A 20,265-nucleotide genomic window follows, 5' to 3' on the forward strand; every position below is an offset into this window, starting at 1 on the left:
TCCAGAATCTTAGATCAAAAGCAATGGAGGGGAAAGGGACAGCACGGCCAACTTTAGAAGCCTCTGCTTTTCCTGCTAATTAAAGAAGCAGAGGGCTGCTGGTTGACCATTTAGAGCTGATAATGGACCTGCACCTATCTTTCATCAGTTCCCCCATGCCTGGTAGTCTTGACCCTTGAGTGCAGCTCAAAATCTACGCAGTCTTTGCTTGCCATTTCTCCAGGCGCTCCTGCAAGTGAAAAAACACAATGGAACTCATGGAATAGACAGGACTGCAAGAAGCCCAAAGATAAGGGCAGCTCTGATCATCTGGGCCATGTGGCTTCTACAGGTAGTCCTTGCTTAACAAGCACTTGTTTAGTCACGGTTCAGACTTACGATGGTGCTAAAAAAACGACTTGCAACCAGTTCTCACACTTATGACCATCGCAGCATCCCCACAGTCACGTGATCACAATTTGGGCGCTTGGCAACCAGTTCACATTTATGACCATCACAGCATCCTGTGGTCACATGATTGCCATTTTTGATCTTCCCGGCTGGCTTCTGGCAAGCAAAATCAATGGGGAACTGTATAATTTGCTCAGCAACCACATGGGTTGCTTAACGCCTGTGGTGATTTGCTTAACGGCCACCACAAAAAAGGTCATAAAATCAGGTCAGATTCACTTAATGACCACCTCATTTAGCAACTGAAATTCCAGTCCCAATTGTGGTTGTTAAGCAAGGACTACCTGTAATGCCTTTGCTCTCCATAATGTTGGGCTCACACAAGGCCCCAGTATTCCTTTTTTTTTTAAATAAGAATTTTATTAAGTTTCAAGCAAAGATAAAAGCTACAGAAAAACAAAAAACTATAAAAAAAACTAAAAAAGTGAAAACACAAGAGAAAATTTTTCAAAGCTACAAAAAGAGGTGACTTCTGACTTTTAACAGCAAGGATATACAAAAATTTCCATAATCAATCCCTTACTCTATATTAAACCAAAATCACATTATTTCTATAAATCATTCCATTGGCACACTGTAAAAATCACTAAATACAGTTACTCTCTCCCCTTATATTAAAAGAAAAAAAGAAAAATGTATATAAACCTCCTAATCAACTCCCCCCAAAGATAACATTTATTTAATTATTTCCTTCCTACTACTATTCTATACATTTCTGTCTACTATAACAAAAATCCAACTAAAAACATATAAATTGTCTGCCATTATATTTGATAATACAACAGTTTTAATAATCTTAATCATATTAAACCTAAAACCATCCAAACAGACGTTTTTTATTATACCTTAATAATCTTAATCCAAATCATTAAAGATAAATGAAATCAGCCAAACCCTACAAGGCCCCAGCATTCTTCAGAGCTGAAGAATGAATTCATCCTCGTGCTGAGTAAGCTACAGAGCAAGATTTACATTTCTACTTTACCTGAAACTACACGTATACTCAATTGTACCTTCTCCCAAGAAATCCAGGGAACTAATCTGGGAGATCCCCAGAAATTTTAGTTCTGAAAACTCTACTTCTGTTCTAAGGGCACTGCCTTTTATTTTAAAAAAGGGTGGGCAACCTGCAGCCCATGTGTGCTATCCATCTTTATTTTCTCTGGCTTCCCACCCCCATCCCATGAACGTGCTACTCAAATAGCAAACGTGCTATTTGATGTCACCATATCTATTTAAAAAAAAATTCAGTGCTAAAATAGATTAAGCTTCCAGCAAGCTCAACAAACCTGTGTTACTTAAATGTCCCCAAGGCCACTAGAAATAAAGAGTTTTTAAAAAAGCCTATAGTTCTTTAGTGACATCACTATGTTAACCACCATCCCCAGCTCTCAGAGGCTTTATACATACATCTCTCTCTCTCTCTCACTACCTATAAGCAAAACTATCATCGCCCCCTGTTAGAAGACAAAGCAGTAAGAGAATAGTTTTACCAGAGCTTTACTCAAAGGTGAGATGGAGCCTTTCAATACAGAGGTTTTTACAGCTCCTTATTATTACAGGCAAGACCCAATTATATTGGCATTCTCCTTTCAGGGAGATCAGGTATTGCTATGGGAAAACACAGTCAGTGTTCCAGACTGCTACACATACAGCAATGTGAAGCCGGAGATGGTACAGCAGCTTAGTGTACTTCAGGCTATGCGGAGAAGAGGATCATTCTGAAATATCCTGACATGCAACAAGCAGAAACATGCCATCTTTCTTTGCAAGGCTAAATGAGGTGTCCTTCAAAGGCAGCATACCCTAAATTCCAGCTGTTGGGGAACAGGACTAAAAGTGGCTATCACCGTCCTGCCCATGTTTTAGGAACTTCTGGAATGCACCTAGTCCTGTGAAACAACCTCCCCACTGAAGCTCAGATGCCCCCCCTCCTTGCTGGCCTGTTGGTGAGTCTTAAAAGCCCAGCTGTCCCTCAGGCCTTAGGGCCAGGATGTTAAAGGAACTCAGTTTGAGTTTTGTGCTTTGATTGATTGAGGGCATTTTTTACCCAGCGTCTTTTCCCGTTTTTTCTATTGTTTTTATATGTGTGTTTTTTGTGCTTGTTAGCCCCCCGAGTTATTTGATTAAGGTGGGCAGCCATATAAATTTGGATAATAAATAGATGGTTAGCCAGTCCAGAACACAAGAGTTTAGAGTAGATGGGGCCTCAGACTCATCCAGCAGGGCTCTTCCTATGTCTGTTCATTGCATTTTCTCTTGCTATTATGAAAGTATCACTGTATAGAAATACGTTCTAACCTAGCCTAGCCCAGCCCCGTCCTTACTGTACTGGTTTGGCATTTGAAGGGGGGGGGGAAAGGAAACACATTTTAAAATGGCATCTTTTACCTAAAGTGATAAAAAGTAGTTCTGGCCCTCACTCTGTTTCATGCATGCACTAAATCAAGCTTCCTCACCCTGGTGCTTTCCACCAGATGGATTGGCATTTCTCCTGCACAACGTAATATATGTTGCATCCCATTCTATCTTTCCCTCCTTAGCAGACCTCTTTGTGAAAAGAGACAGAAGACACAGTGGAAAAACACAAAACACATAAAAATGTAAGAAGACAACAGCTAGAATAACCTCCTGAACAACCAAGCATGAATGTATAAGAGAAAGCTCTACCGGGAAGCATTCCCAGTCTGCGACCCATTAGTATGCCATCGTGATTTCTCATGTTTTGAGACAGAAACCTGGTCCTTAAAATATGGTCTGAGGCTGAGCTGAGTCTCAGATGAACTCATCCCGGGATGGTGGTGAGAATGCCGGAGGAAATGTAATAGAGCCTTCTAGAAACAGAGGAAACAGCCCCACCACTTACTTACATCCTTTTCTCTTTCCTCAGCCTTCTTCAGAAAAACCCTAAACAAACAGCATTGAAACCAGAGGCATTTCCCCAGAAAAGAAGTCTTTGACTTCCTGTTTTTAAAACAAGGGACCCTGCAAATAGATCCTAGCTTTGTGGTTATTTTCCTTTTTAAAAAAAAAAATACAAAAGCAAAACAATGTGCTATTTCCTGCCTCAGTCTGGAAGGGAGACCTCATAACTCACATTCCGGTTTGTCTTAGTATTTCAGGCGGGATATCCTAAATGACAAGGTCAATGGAGAAACAATGCCCCTCCCTCTTTCCAACACACCAGACTTCACAAAAATCCCTTAAAATGTTCTATGGGAAGTCCAAGCAAAGTCCACCATGGTCCATATTTATATTTTTCCAATACACCCATATACAGTACTTGAATTCAGATCAGAGAAGAAACTTGAGCATGGGATTTTAACATTTTCCTGCCTGCCTACCCTTTGTTTGTATAACTCACCAAAATAGGATAAAAGCTGAGAAACAGCCGTGATGCATTATGATAGCCTCTCCTCTTCCTGATGCAGCCTTCCCTTAGCAATGATGACTGAAGGAGATGTGAGTTAATTCTAATCCTGTTTGGGATACAATCCAACAAGGTTCATTTTCCTCCAACATGACCAGGATAACACTACCAGGGGCATTTCCCACTGCTGATCTTTCATAAGAGGGAAGCAAATTATCTTGAGTTCATTATTCTCCAGCTACCTTCAGAATCCACCAGATGTTCTCCACAAGATTATTAATGGCATGTTTTTCTTTTCTCTTTCTCTCACACTCCACTTGAGACCACCCATTCACATAATCAAAAACATGAGAGTTTTTCACTGAAACTTCTTTTGATCACATATATTCTCACATATAATACATTTTCTCTAGGGAGTTGAGTCAATTCTGAGCATATATCTTCTGCCGAGGCTGCGCTGCACAAATGAAGAATCTCTTTGTTCCTTCAAAAGCAGTGCTATAATTACTCTCTAACTTTGATATTAACTACTCAGCCTCCATGACTCCAGTATTGCACAAATTCATGTAAGAAATTAAAGTTAATAGCTCAAAAAAGAAAAGTTATTTCTAAATTTACTTCCATAGGGAGTCCTTAATATAATATACATTGGAACTTAAAAATAACAAGACAGGAAAGCACTCTTTTCCTCCTATATCTGAAGTCTGATAATTTTCTTCTGCTGTGCTAGAATAAAGAGGTCCAGAACATAAGTGTGTGTGTATAAAAGTAGGTGTGTATATACTGTATACCAAGCAACCTGCAGCTGTTGCTGTCTAAGTAGTAACGATTATCCAAGTTCACATGTGTTCAGATTGCTCCTCCTATACTACATCTGGTGGAATGTGCTTTATGAAGGGTTCCTATCTGTTATCACCACTTGTTAGTCTTGAGGTAAGTCCAGATGAGAAGCACAACTATGAGTACTAACTCTATCTTTATTGAAGTTACATTATCAGAATCTTGCAAGTCTGAAAGTATTTCTTCCCTTGTCTCCTTTTACTCTCCGGAAAACTAGGGAGAGTCCCTTCTGAAACACTTCCCATGCCCCCCTCCTTCTGTGGACTGAGAAATCTTTCACATGCTGGTTGCCCAGTTTGCAGCTCTTCCTCCTGTCTCCCAAGGTCGTTCCCACATACCATTGCACCACTTCACCCATGGTTGATCTTTTAATCAGATGAGAATCCCAACGTGTCTCTAGAATTTGGAAAGAGACAGCATCTTTCCTCATGAGAGGCTGACAAGCAACATGTCATCTGTCAAGTGTTCTAAGTGTCTCTAAAGCTAGAGCATGATTAGGGCAAGATCCCACCCTTCTCCAGACTTCAAAGATAGGGTAAGGCTCACCTTGATAGCCCTTAGCATCCAGGAGGCACTAAGATGCAATGGTACGTCTAATTGCTTGCTAAGCAAAAATGCACCAGCAGCAGGCCATATTACCCCTCCTACAGCTCAAGGCTGAAAAGAAAAAATAGGCCTTCATTCCTGATGGTCTCCACAACGCAGCACAGTATCAAAAAGGTAACACCCATCTCCCAGCCTGCAAGGTCTTTGGTAGAATTAACACACTCAATATCAAAGATACCCAAAGTTGGTACTACTGTGCTTTCTGTATTAGGCAGCAGGCACAGTATTAATATATATGTGGTAAGGATACCATTCTTGGCAGTCCCTGAGACAACAGATATGTGATAATAGGAACAGAAGAATTTTTCTTACTTTAGGTAGGTTCACACATTGCATTAAGACATCATGCTATGCTGGGGGTGTTCAACCATTCAGATCTGATGCAGAAAAGATCCTTTGGAGAGGGTGTGAGCACACTTACTGTACCTGTTGGCACCTCTTTAAAGAAGCCACAGGTTTCTTGGGCTCACACAGCAGTTATTCAGCCCCAGAAAAATATGTGTTTGATTTCACAGGGTAATGGCTGCTTAACTCAAACATGTGAGCCCAGGAAAAGGTGTGGTTTCTTTAAGGAGGTGCTAACAAGTGTATCTAGTGTGCCCATGTTGCTTCTAAGGCACCTTTTCCACCCTGAATCCAAGTAGCTACACATCACTACCTTAGTTGAATAAGACAACGGCTGGGTTCACACAACACATTAAGTATACCCCAAGCTAACCATTTTGTGCCTAGGTTTCCACATTATGCTAGACTAAATATGGTTAGCTAGCTTATGGTTAAGAGTGCTGGGCAAACAGCCGCAGAGTCAGGCAACAGCTTTTCAGTCTTGCTCAGTTGGTCTCTCTCACTCAGTATTGTTCCAGTGATAGGCAGTGGCTCTCTAAGGTTTTAGGGAAGTCTGCCAAGTCCTACCTGAACATGCCACGAAAAGAATTTAGAAATTTTTGCACACAAGACATATGCTTTCCTAGAGACACAGATAATCAGGTTAACCCACATTTGTTATCTTTAAAACACGCTTAATTAGTCCAGGCTAAGAATAAAGCATTAATAGCAATGAAATAATGACCAAGTGTTAATGAAATTGGTTGGTACTTATTTTGCATGCTGTCAAGATTACAATCAAAACAAATATCCCTATTAACTTATCCTGGCTGCATTGTGGTATACAGATTTCCACCACAATTTTGCATGTCCTTACAATTCTCCTTATGCAGAGACACTTACTTTCCCTGCTTGGTCTATCAGAATTGCCCAACAGTGCTATACTGGAAAGGCTTTAAATTTAGAGCCCTTAATAGATTAGAGCTTTTTTAAAAACTTTATCCAATTTGGGCTATGACAGAATAGGGAATGGGCACAGAAAGAATTTAGAGATGACCAAGTTTTGCCAGGAGACCTAGCCCATTCCTGCTGCTGTACCAGGATAAGCAGATGTTTTTCTTGCCAGCTGTGATGTACTGAAGAGGGAATGCTGTAAAGGCAGAAGAATCAGTTCCCTGCTTTGCTTATCATGCGCTGCATGCTCATAATCAGGACAGTGCCGTTCAGTAGTGACGCAGGACAGGTGCGACAGAGGCAGGAAGAGGCAGCAGCAATGGATCAGCAGCCAAATTCATTCTGGTATAGTTTACCACCCACTTAAGGATGGGTGCAGAGACTAACTCGGCAGTTGGGCAAGGGCCTTTGCCAATTATCTGATTGGTTGATTTAATTCTATCAGTGTATCACCCATTCTCACCTGCCCTATAGAGTTACCATTTTTCATCTTTTGTATTAAGGAACCGAATGACAAATTCAGCAACTAGTTCTTCATCACTGTATCACCCTGTTAGAAAAAATACCACTTGCTAAATTACTCATTTCTCACAATTTAGTGACGGGGGAGCAATTCTACTATCACCATATCTTTAGATTTTGCCACCTTGGAGGGAAGGCAAGTGACTGCAGTGATCTGAAACAGGTGGATAGGGATCAGCGATGGGGGATAGTAAATTTCATGCCAGTATTAACTTTTTGCCATCACGGAAATGGATGAATGGCCCTTTAACTCAGCAGTGGAGAAAGGCCCTAAACTGTCAATCCCTATGGGTTGTTTTTCTCTCTTTTCTCACAACACCAATTCCCAAACAGCTATCTTCCTAATCTCAGTCATCTGCTAATCATTATTGGCCACAGTTGAGAAGTCAACAGTGTGTATTTAAAATGCTGTAACATCTCGACTTTGTTCTATTACATTAGCATTTCCCAACCTAGTACAACCTGGTACAGTCCAGACAACTATGACTTCCTTGATTACTTATGAGGCTGGGAATCATGGGACAGAATACGTAGCCTAGCACACCTGGAAAGCACAGGCAGGAGAAGCCTCCCATGTTAGATCCATACCTCCTGTACCAAGTATAAAAAAATCTAAACCTTAAAGCCAATTTCTGCAGATGTTTTCAAAATCCACTGGATAGCCTTCATAAAATTAATCATGTTCTGTAGGGCAAGCACAGTACAGTTCATTATTCATATTTATGTTTGGCTTAAGGACTAATAATAGTAATGAAATAATACATTGATCCACTAAAGACAATCTACTTATTCCAGCTAAGACACCATTTAGAGTCTGCAGAAGTGTGATCTGTGGTGAATCATTACAAAGAGCCAAGAATGTGAGGGAGATATATATCAAGGCCCAGACCCATCACAATGGAGCTACTGTGCTTGCAAGGCTACCATTGCCAATACCCATCCCCTCTCCCTCCTCAACAAATCTTTACCCTTTCCCACGCAAGCAGCTCCATGAAGGGTGCCACTGTTAAAGGCTCTTTCAACCATTTTAGAACAGAACATGCTCAATCATGTCAAACAGAAGGCTAGGATTAGGAAAGGCCTACTGTGTTAGATAGTGACTAGAAATGTCTGAAATGGAAAGTGGCTGAAGTCAAGCTTGAATGGGAAGCACATATCATGATCTCATTATAGATTTTGGCTGGGAAGAGAGAGAAAGAGAGAGAAACCTTCTCTAAGGGTATCTAGATTAGGTTCATACATCACACTATACTTCGGCTTACTGAATAAACCAGAATTGACAGGGTTGTCACAGTACACTAAACATATACTAGCTTTCCCAAATTGGATCCCTTTGAAAATATTATGACTCCAAATCCTGGGCTTTTGCTATGCTGTCTGGGAACTTTAGGAATTGTATTCCTAATTACTTATGAGGCTGGGAATTTGAAAGACACCCAGGTGGGGAAGGCTGCTATACGTCATGGTAGGATTTAGCAAAATAGGAAATCTAAAACAAATGTGCCTCATTGGTTTAGTGTGTTGTGTGAACTAGACCCCATTCTTCTCTTAGTGAAGGAAACTACTTATATTATCAGTATTACCTAAATTGTTCCAAGGCTGAGTCCTGGGCTCAAAAACAGATCCTAATGGTAACATGAGACATATATTGATTTCTTTATAGGCCAACCCAATCTGAATGGCCTACAAAGTACAACAATAAAAACACAATAAAAACACAGAATTATATCATCAAAAGAAAGTCTGGAGAAAATCAACAATTAAAAGGCAAAAACATCCCACATGGAATCTAGCATATATTCTAATCTAGGGCTTGGGGACAGAGCCAGGTTTTGAGGGCTTGTTTGAACAGGAGTAGAGTGAGACCATATGAATCTCAGGCAGATCAGAAGCAAAAAGCTATGCTATGGATATTCCAAGTCATGTCCTCACCGTATCCACTAGATTAATTCAAAATGTGCTACATTAATATGCATCAAAGCAATATGCCTTTCAGCCCAAGCTTTTTTGGAGAGAAAGAAGCAACCAGTATGTGCAGTGGTTCAGCTGCTGGACTAAGAGTTGGAAGACCCAGGTTCTACTCCACTCTCAGCCATGGAAGATCCCTGGGTGATTTTGGGCCAGTCACTGACTGCCAACCCAAGCTAGACTCAGAGGGTTGTTGCTATGGGGAAAAATGGGAAGAGGGAGTACTATGTATAATCAGTGAGCTCCTGAAATAAAGGTGGGATATAAATCTAATAAAGAAACAAACCAGAGAGGTCTGGAATGGCAGAAAATTTAGAAGCCCTAGAGAACTGCTCATGCAGACTTGGTTTGTTCCAGATGGCAGTGGCTTTTTTTAGATCATCATCTCCTTTCTACATCTAGAGCAGACAAGCTTATAGGGAAGTTCTACTTTACTTGGTGTTAGAGCTCTTATCCTCTTGTCAATAGCTTTCAGTCTTCCTGCTGTTCTCACTTACCTGTGCAATAGGAAATAACACCATTATCTATTTAAAACTAAGTTGAAGAGAGTTTGTCATGTTTTGCCACACAGAATGCCAGCATATGTAGCTTTGAAAAGCTTTATGCAGTAAATATCTTGAAACTAGTTGAAATTCATGATACAATTTTTTGCTTATCTACACACTTGATTTTAGCTTCATGTCTAAGGATTTATTAATATAAAATTAAGAAACAACAGATTTGGACCCTGAATTTGCATGCTTCACATATTCAAGGCAATCTATGCCCTGTATAAATTAAGTTTATAAACTATAACTAGAGAATTATAGTTTACATAAAATTCCTGGGGCTGGTTAGTTCCCTAGCCCTGCAGGGACCAGCCTTATCCCTTATGGGCTGAATTGATCTGCCCTTATTTGGATTTTATTGCATTTTATATTATATTTTATATTTATTGGAATATTAGTATTATTTATAATTTTATTGAATTTTAAATTGTTTTTACTGTGAACCACCCAGAGTCCCCCATGTGGGGGAGATGGGCAGTGATAAAAATCTGATAAATTAATTAAATAAATAAATAAATAGAGTGTCTGAGAGTCCTTAGGAATTTGGTGGTCTATAAGTATGGTAGATCAATAAAGAAACTATAAACTGGGTTCTAGTATTGAACCTACCCAAAAACTGGTTCTGGGATTGAATTCTAGAACAAACTGAATCACCAATACCCAGCAAAGGTGGGGAACCTGAGGCCCTCTAGTTACTACTAATCTCTAGCTTTCGGTAGTTCCAGCCAGCATGGCCAATAGCAAAGGATGCTGGGGGCTATAATTCAGCAACATATGGATAGCCACAATTTCACATTTTTGGCTCTATGCATTTTGAAAGAGTCACAAACCATATTCAGAAGGCACAATTCAGTGCTGACACTGCAAGTTCAAATTTGGGACTGCCAGCTCAGCATTCAGCACCTTCACCAGTTCCTAAACTCACAGTTTATATGCAAAAGGTGTGTGACTACACACTTTTCTGGTATTTCAAGTTCAACAGTTTGGGGAGCAGGGGGAGAGAAGAGTAGCAGCCTAGCTGGGAAACTCTAGCATCTGCCAAACAACAGCCATAAACATGCCATTAACTATAAAGCACAGTTCAGGGGGGAAAGTCACCACTGTGGAGAATATCGGCCAAAAAATAAGGAGATGTACAGACTTTTACAAGTTCATTAAATATCCTTCATATGAATTTCTTGAACCTTTCTTTACCTATTCCACTAACTTCTAGGAATGTGCTCTTTTTTAATTTAAAACAAGCAAGTGGATTTCATTGCTTTAGATTGGTTTGCATATATAACTGTACATCTTAGGTAGCACGAATATGAGCCATTAAATAGCACGCAGAATTATGATTAGCTGCAAGATGTGCATGCATCTGTTTGTACCCATCTGGAAACTTCAAGAGGTTTTGAAGATAAATGGACAGCTTTATCCCATGGACCACCCATATGCTGAAAGAGGCATGAATACTTAAGCCTCACAATATTGCAATAGCATAGACTTGGAACAGGCACACATTTATGACCAGGGCTTGCAAGAATGGCACCCAGATAAGAAAACTTGGCAAATGGTGGCTCCACTAGCCCTTTTAGAACAGAAATGAATAATCTGGATTTGTACAGGGCACAGGTAGTATAACTAGGCTATTATTCTAATATGGATTTTCACTATCTTTGATTTTTGCTGTAGATGTAGTTACCTACTTGCAATCAGGTAACTAGTAGTGCTGCAGGGATGTCAGTGGGGTGGTGTCACTCATAAAAATGTGTGAGGCTTCGATCATTCGCCTGCAGCCATCATCTTGACTTATTTGACCACACACACACACAAAACAGCCCTGTAATACTGTAAGTGTAAGGACATGATGGGGCTGGTCACTGAATGTACTACCAGGCTGGAATGTCAAGCTACTGTGACATTAAGTACTCTAAAATACATGCTAGAAATTCTGTAAGAATGGAAAACTGGCTGCAGAAATGTACATATGGATTTATTGTATTTATAGCCCACTATTACCTGGGATCTCAAGTTAGCATATATTTGGATGGAGTGTCATTTATCCCCACAATAACAACCCTATGAAGTAGGTTGGATTGAGAGAAAGTAATTGACTTAAAATTATCTAGTGAGCACCATCGTCAAGCAGGAATTTGAACCTGAGTCTCCCCAGCTGACATCCAACCCCATAACCACTATACTTAACCACTACACTTGCTCTGCCCAGGGCGCTATCCCACCAGTCACTGGCCACCAAAGAGGAAAACTAAACATCTTTATTTTCCTCTTGGTTTCACTTTATTTGGCAGACTGCCCACCTCTGTAAGGATAGAATGCCCTTTAAAACCATAAATAGCACTAGACAAAAAGAAAAAAAATCAAGGAACTACACATTACACAGTATAATTGGCTAGAGTTTCTTAACAACCACGTGGGTTTAGAAGCACACGCACCCGTCCTCTGTATCCACCCATAAAGACGAAACTTGCAAAGATGGAAACTAAAGCAACAAAGGACACATGCTGTTGTAGCACACTGTTTTCCATCTCCGAGGCTGTGCGCTGTCTTAACAAGTCCCTTGCGGATGGCAAATATCCAGAGATCCCTTTTGTTTTTATTTATAAGTAACCAGTGCGACCATGACTAATATGAACCCTGAAGCAAGGAAAGAGGGATGCAAAAATTAATCAGATGCTGCTGCATCCTCTTCAGATCCTTTCCTTTCACTCCTCAAAAATATTGCTTCAGAAGATCAAAACCCAGATCACATGTGCAATGTTGAAAATGCCATGTGTTCCTGGGGAAATAAGCAGCTTTTTTCCTAGAGCCCAGATAACTTTAAAAATGACTTCCTCCTTTATTCTTTCCTCCTTTGGTTTGTTGGTCTTTTTTCTCTCTTTTCCGTTTCTTGTTTTCCCTTGGTATTTGTATTCCTTTCCTAAAACCACCACACCTATGGCCCACACCTTAGCCACATTCAGTGCTAGCAATCTGAGCACTGCAGTAGCAGGAAAATATACTTTTTTGTGGCACCATGGAAATACTTAACTGGCATTAGCAGAAGATGGAAGGCCCAGCTAGGTGAGGTTTAATTAGAAGAGGAGTGAAACAGATACGGAAGAACTTCTGCCATTTGAAAGGAAACTATTGCCTCCAGCTCCAGCTGTGCAGGAACTGGGTGTAACAAGTCAATAAATAGAAAGTGGCACTGCATAAGAGTAGATATGTCCCTCCTACAGGCCACCTGCATGTTCAGAGAAAAATCTAACTCCAGCCAGAAGTGGTGGACTCCAACTCTTCTAACTCAATTGCCCATGCCTGCTGAAATCATGGGATTCAACCCCCAAAAGGCCATTCCCTATTTAACCTCACTCAGGGACACTGAGATTCCTGGAGGGCCGAGACAGCTCATTCTTAAAATGAGATATGAATTCCTAGACCCAATGACAACTTTCTAGGGAGTTCACACTTAATTTATCTAGAACAACTACCAGAACAACATTGGGTGTGCCTTTGTCTCAGTAGGATTCCCACATGGTCAGCCACAATATAGTGCTAAATTACTGCTAGAAGATGTAGTAGTGGTTTCAACCCTTTAGGGCAAGAGAGCAGCAATCGAGACAGTGCAGATGGCTCTGAGTAAAGCCTCTCTCCAAAGGCAGTGTTCCTCCAACCCCTCCCTTTCCTGCAGCGCAAGGAAGTATGGGGCACTCATTTCATTTTCTTCCTAGCCACAAACTCGCTTTGAGCCATGCTCAATACTTTGGGTCTTTGGGGACACATATCCAGTTGTTCAGTTTTGACAACAGTATGGAAGTGGTTTGCCTCTGCCTTCCTTCAATTTTTTTTTCAACTTGTCAGTGCTCTCCCATTCAAATCCTAACCAGGTCCAACCCTGTTTAGCTTTTTGAAAATAACCCAGATTAGCTGAATGTTGCTAACACAACACTCTTTTGAGGAATGGTAGCAGCTTAATGTCTGCTGAATACCCAGATACAATCAAAGACCATTCAGTTTTATAATTCATGTGGGAGTCAATAACTAGCTTCATAAAGCTCATAAAGCCATAATCTGTTTGGTTTGGGGTAGCCATTATAGTTTATGGACTGTAATTTATGGCTTACTGTATATCCAGCCAATTGTGGCTTATTCAATCCAGCTATGGCTTATTCAAGAAACCATGGTAAAACAAACCATGATTTTGTGCACCATAAGCTCCCCACCATTATATTTGAAAAAGGCAACTGCAATACAGCTACCAGACCTGGGCTGTACATATCTGGATGACCATTATATGACAGCAAAGACTTTTCTCCCAACTTTCACCATCTTGTGATCATCCAGATCTAAATCTAACAGCCCTAAAATATAAGGCAAGCAATTGGGATATGTCTTCTCTCCAAAGATACCTTATACATTCAAACTAAGTGGTCTGGGAATATATATCAACAGAAAGCTGAGCTGACATATGTATAAGAGGCAAACAGCACAGGACTACCAAATGTAGACTAAGCCCTACCAGTGGTGAAAAACGTCAAGTGTGTATTTGATGGCCCTGTTCTGTTTGCCTATTTGATGTCCTACAAATATATTGCACCTACTCTTTTGCACTCCCTGCTTCCATTGTTGTTCTTGTTTTTAATTAACAGTCTTCAATTGTCCAGGAAACTCTTGTTTTGGTCTGGTGTCTAAATGATCAGCCTCACTGGTGAAGCCAAATCCAAGGCAGACAGCTACCACCGAAAAGCCTTTCTTGTAAGCCACCACCCACCACAGTTCAGCTGATCAGCCTTTCAGGAGAAAGACATCAGATAGCAATCTCAGCAGATGAGCAGACTGAGGCAGAAGAAGCCAGTCCAAATGATATTTGTTCTCCATCTGTGTAAGCCTTCTAAGGTCAAAGACAAACAAGGCTTGCTTCTCTTATGCAAACTCCTTTGGCGCAATGCATGAACATTTAAGAATTGATATATAGGACTGTACAAGTAAATGTTTCATTTAGTTATTTTGCATCTATCCAGCCAGAGCAGCTCAGGCAGCGAATCATGCTTGAGTAGTAAACATTTAAAATTCAGAGACGGGAATGCATGAACTGGAATTAAAATGGACTGGAAAGCAAAACCCAGATGAAAGGTTCCACCACACTTTTTTTTTTACAGCCATGGCTATCCAGTAAAAAAATGCAAGCTGAACCGGATAGCTTGGGACAGGACAGGCTGGCAGGAACTTCTGTACACAGCAAAGCTGATAAGCAGGGAAGCCTGGAGCCTAAGGGAGACCAAGCTGACAAAGAGTTTCAAACAGAAGAAAAGAAAAAGAAAAGGGCATGGGCAATTTTCCAGTTGGGGGGCTGAGGATGGAGAAGGCATATTGAGTGTAAAAATACTTGGTCAGAGATAAGTAAATCCTGGAATAAACTTTTTTTTTAAAAAAAGCCTGCCTGGAAGCCCCACATCCTGAACAGGAGATCCTGATCTTCTAATCCCTGGACGTGGAGAAGGCAGGGCACAGATCTTCAGGGGTAACACAGAAATGCAATCCATACATACAGAGAGGAACCCATGGTCCCCTATATGGCCCAGGAGCTTAAAAAACAGAAGTGCCACTTTTAATTTATAGCCTAAATTAAGCTATAAATACATACCCCATTAAGGTATGATATTTTCAAGAAAGTTCAATTCAAGAGCTTTTTACTGGAACAAGATTGAGGGGGAAGGAACAGGGATTAGCCAGCGGTACACACACAAGGGAGAAGCAGTCATTCAACCCCATCTCAGCAAACAAGCAAATAAACAATCTTAGGGCAAAAGGGCACTGCCTTTTCAAGTGCAGGGAGAGTAATTCTTCCAGCTGTGTGTTTATTCTGCTGCACAGGTCAAAAAGATTCCAAAATAACTTGCTCAATAGGATCAACTGGTTTGGAGAAAATTAACATCCAAGCTACACTGAATCTTTACATTTCCATGTGTCAGGAATGAGGCTTCAGTGCTTCGCTTCTGAAAAATTAAAACAAGCCATATTTGCAAGAACATGAATTAATGTAACAGAGGGTTGGCCACCCAGCACTCCCAAATGATATTCACTAACAATCAAAATCTAAAAAATAAAACTTGGCTGAATTCTCATTAAATCTCATGAGTTTGGGCTTTTCTTAGCTATAATGTTTATTTTGCTGTTGTTGCACGCAACAATACAAAATTATATTAGAGCAAGCGGTTATGTGTACTGATCCCATGCATATGTTCCACAGAATCTATTTTTTCCTGCCACATTTTTCTTCTCCCTCTCATGCAGAAAGTATGCTTAATTCTTACTATGAATCAAACTACCAAGCAAAGACAGGTATATCAACTGGAAGGTAAATTGTGGATTTGAATGTGAATCTACCACATCTGCACCAAGGCTTAACCTTAGACTCCCCTTTCACAGTCAGGATCCTGAAATAGGTCTTGCTTAGGAAATAATAAAAAACAAGGTAGAAGAATACTTCCCTGGACAAGCCATCCTACCCCACACACCAACACCAAGGATGGTGGCAAAACCCCCAGCACCTATAAGAGCCAAATGAAGCGGGAAAAGTGAGAATGAGGTAGTAACAAGCATTCTTCTACTTCACATAGTAAATACAGCAGTGAAACATGGCTGGGAATTATGGAGACTGTGGAACTGCAGGATTGCTTTTTTATCAACTGCTATGCTGTATTTTCTCTATAGGATCTGTGGCCACCATGCAGTAACGATTTGCCATCTTCAAACAGCACTTGTTTAATGCCAGAAACAGAAATTAAGGTTATGGTGATCCCAGAACTGTCTCCAAAGTAAGAACAAGGCATCAAGTCTTTCATAACTAGTATCACCAGAAACATAAATATGGGTGCAAAGAAGCATCCAAAGTCAAGTGCTTCTGCTCACCACTCATTCTCAAGGCCAACATAATATTTGCATCACACAGATTTACACCATTTCACTCCAAATAACGCAGGTAAGATTATTTGCTCGAGCATAAAAACTCAGTATGGCTGCTGAATCAACTTCAGTCCATCAGTAGGGCAAATATTCCAAAGGTTACTCCATCTCAAGGCACTTCCGGACTAGCCATTTACAGCGTCTTCAAGAGTTCAGCTGTCCTTATGAGAGTGATGTGGACACACTTTGTATCACTTCAGCCATGGCTGGGTGAAGATGCTATGAAGATGCTCTTAGATGCTAGTGAGGAAATGACCCAAGTGCAGCCTACTTGTATTGAATTCAGTCCCAGATCATAACAGTAACACCATATACATGCATGCATGCATGCATGCATGCATACATACATACATACAGTAAAAGTATAATAAAACAGCACACCATTACATTTATAGGAATATTCCCCCAGTTCTAAAACTTCTCCTCCTCCACAATCTGTCCTCAGCAGTCCCCTCATAGGATCCATTCCCGATTCAAAGCAATTCTGAGGATGTCTCTCCCGTCGTGTCCTAGGTCCCTTCTGTAACTATTCCACCATTACAAGCACGTTCTCTACCTTCCCAGGTGAATCACCAGTTTGTCCCATTTGAAAAACACCTTGTCTGCCTTGAGCAACTTGTTCAAGTTTCCTTCCTCAGTCGTCCCCACTCATCCCATTTGACCTTCCAGTTTGCCCAGTAGGATCTTCACTCCACTTCCCCGCTGCCATCAATCTGGCACGCAGTCCTTACTACCTAGTTCCTGGGCAAGATCTCTCTAAGCACTAGGCGCGCGGACCTTTCCTAGCACAGCCTGCGCCGATGCATTCCCTGCAACGAATGAATGTGCTCTCCCGCCATTCGGCCAGTCTCCCCTCTCCTGTCAACGAAAGCCCCGGTTCATTCCGCCCGACTCCCGGGAAGCCTCCCAACTTTCTTCGCCCCCCGACCCGTCCGGCGCTCCTTAATCAGTCACCCGGGCTCCTTCTCCCCTTGAGAGCCTCCTTTCCACGTCCAGCTGTTTAGGGTATACGCGCTGGAAGGCGGCCACCGCCGCCCATCCACCCCCGCCCGCGCTCCGAAACCAACGCACCCGCCAGCCGCTTTCCCCGTCCCGGCTCCGGCTCTCCGCGGGGCTCTTTGGCGGCGGGATCCCAACCAGACAAAAGGCGACTCCATTCATCGGGCGCGGCACTGGCCCCGACGGGGCGGACAAGCGGCCAAGTTGGCCGGGAAGGAAGCGAGAGCTGGCGGCACGGAACGCGGGCCGGCGGTGGGGGCGGCAGCAGCAGCAGCCAGGCTCGGCAGCACTTCGCTCGGTTGGGCCAGGCTGTCCGGGCAGCTCCGCCTCCTCCAAGGCGGGCGGCGGGCGCGAAGGGGAAGGCGGAGGGAAGGGAAGGGAAGGCCTGGCCGCCCACTCAGCCGCTCCGGAGGCAGCGTGCATCGGCGAGAGGAGGAGCTGCTGGAGCGCACATCAGTAGGCAGGCTGCTCCGGATCGGGCAGCAGAGAATCCGGGCGGACGAGCTGGGAGGCTCGCGAAGAAAACCGGAGGAGGGTCGGAAGAAAAAAGAGGCCACCGCAATAGGCGGAGCAGATGAAGAGCGGGGATCCTGAGCTAGGAGACCATCGGGGACAAGCAAGGTTGGCAGCACCAAGGCAGCGACATTCCCCGCTCCCCGCCGTTCTGGTTCGCTGCCCGGTGCCCTCCGGTGTGTTAGACTATGTCCCGCATCCACCAGAGGGCCTTCCCTCCCTGCGGGAATTGTAGCTATCACAACCCCGGCTGGGAAAAGCTGTTCCAGCTATTTATCAGCCTCGAGATTTCCAGGGACTTTTGAGACTGATGGGGAATGTTGTCCAACGATACCGGTCTCTGGTGGGCTGCACTAATTGCAGAGATATCTGAAAAATTGGGAATTTCATACAGTTACATGGTGTCCATTCATTTTAAGCTTTCAGTTTTTTTTAAGGCCACACCTGCATGTGAAATCTGAGATCATGCAGCTGTATCATAAGTACTTGAGAATCATCCCAGCTCAAAAGCTGAATGTCACATGTGTTAAGAGTTTCTCAAAATGAGTTATAAAGCAAGCCTATGAATACAACCCAACTCCAAGACAGACTGCAGAAGAACAGAACAGCAGCAGCTGGAAGGGGTTGCATGCGGGGGGCGGGGGAGAGAATGATAGCAAGCTGTCACAGCTAGGCACAGAGAGAATGACACTTTCAGGCTGGACAGATGCAGCCTGGTACAAGCAGAGGGATGAGCCAACATGTGCTCCACAGGCTGAATGAGATCCATCACAAGGATGAGATCACAGGACAGAGTGTAGAGTTGCAGCCAGAGTTGGCACATCCCCAGGAAATGGGGTTGGGTGCAGAGAGGGGGAATGGCATGTGGCAGCAAACACAAGAAGAGAGAGGCAGAGAATTATCCTTGGACCTGTGGATATTTGGTTTGGGGGTTTTCCCCAATGAAAACACCAATCTTCAAGTGAAGGCAGATGTAGAGAATGCTCTGCATTCTGTAGCACATTTCAAACAATCTACAGGAATATATGAAGCTTCAACAGAAGCACACTATTGGCCATTTAGCCCACGTTCTCCTGCTGCCCTCCAGGTGTGGGGATGATGAAGGATATGGCCCAAAACATCTGGAACACAGAGAGTTAGGGAAGATCGATCTGAAAAGTTGTTTCATACAATCTGATGTAAGCAATTTACAAGATGCTATGCAGACAGAAATGGTTAATACCATTCTGATTTTTATTCCCTAGCTGTCCCAATTCCAGTTTTGGTACCATCTTGTCCAGTTGTTATGGGTACATGGCATGTGACCCACCCTTTTCCTTCCCAGTTTAAAAAACCTCAAGTTGGAGGGAGCAAAGGGAATGAACAGAGGGCCTATAAAGCCTAAAAGAGAAAGTGGTAAGAACTTTTAAAAAGTCATATTTGAATCCCGCCATCTTAGTTAATTTCTGACCAGTCTCCAATACTTGATTTGAAGACAACTTCAGTATCTCAACTCCTGGTTCCTATGAATAATATGAATTATCTTCTAAATCCATTTTAATCTCATTTCAGGCTTGGCTATGGGTTGAAGACAGTTTTAATTGTCTTGATGGATGAATTGAGCTGGAAAGTAGACAGAGGAAGTGTGTGCATTTCTTTACGGTTCTTATGGATCTCTTAGCAGCTGTTAGTACAAACAACCGTGGTATCTTTTGAGTTGCCTGTGGAATATTGGCTGTCTGGGGTAAAACAAAATACAGAGAATGGAACGAAGTAGCTAGAATCCTGAACAAAAGCACACATCAAGATTTTGTTAAATAACTCATTTGTTTATATTCACTGACATTCCAGTTCTCTACATTCCTGTTTTAGTGTTGGAAATCAGTGGGAAAAAGCCATGACTTCCGCATTACTTCTGCATTCACACAGTATGGATTAAGGAACATATTCCCAATTGGGGGTAGTGTAGTATTTTACTTGTGCTTGTAAATAAGAAACACAGGTTTTGAGCCTGCAGAGCTACCTTTTTCTTAATCCTAAATGTGAGGGCTGATGTGTGTAGAGAAGATGATACATGGTTGCTTGCTAGTTGTCTACACATCTTGAAGGGACTCTTCCCTAATATAAAATGCTACCATTTAATTACAAAAATGAATAAATAAATCAAGAACTCATATTTATTCAGTGACATTCCCCAGAGGAAAATAGGCCCACCATTATCTGGGCTATAAAAATTTCAGAAAA

At 42.1% G+C, this 20,265-nt stretch overlaps 1 protein-coding gene across 1 annotated transcript in view; it reads right to left on the bottom strand.

Annotated features, from left to right (window-relative positions):
• Window positions 1–17,749, bottom strand: part of ARHGAP23 (Rho GTPase activating protein 23) — a 169,787-nt gene extending 152,038 nt beyond the window's left edge. Inside the window, exon 1 of the mRNA XM_063300754.1 lies at window positions 17,602–17,749. Within this exon, the coding sequence (XP_063156824.1) occupies window positions 17,602–17,691 (90 nt within the window). The 5' untranslated portion in view covers window positions 17,692–17,749. The remainder of the gene's footprint in view (window positions 1–17,601) is intronic.
• Window positions 17,750–20,265: the final 2,516 nt, after the last annotated feature.

This window comes from Candoia aspera, chromosome 4 (assembly GCF_035149785.1).
Source record: "Candoia aspera isolate rCanAsp1 chromosome 4, rCanAsp1.hap2, whole genome shotgun sequence".
In the NCBI taxonomy this organism is placed as follows: domain Eukaryota; kingdom Metazoa; phylum Chordata; class Lepidosauria; order Squamata; family Boidae; genus Candoia; species Candoia aspera.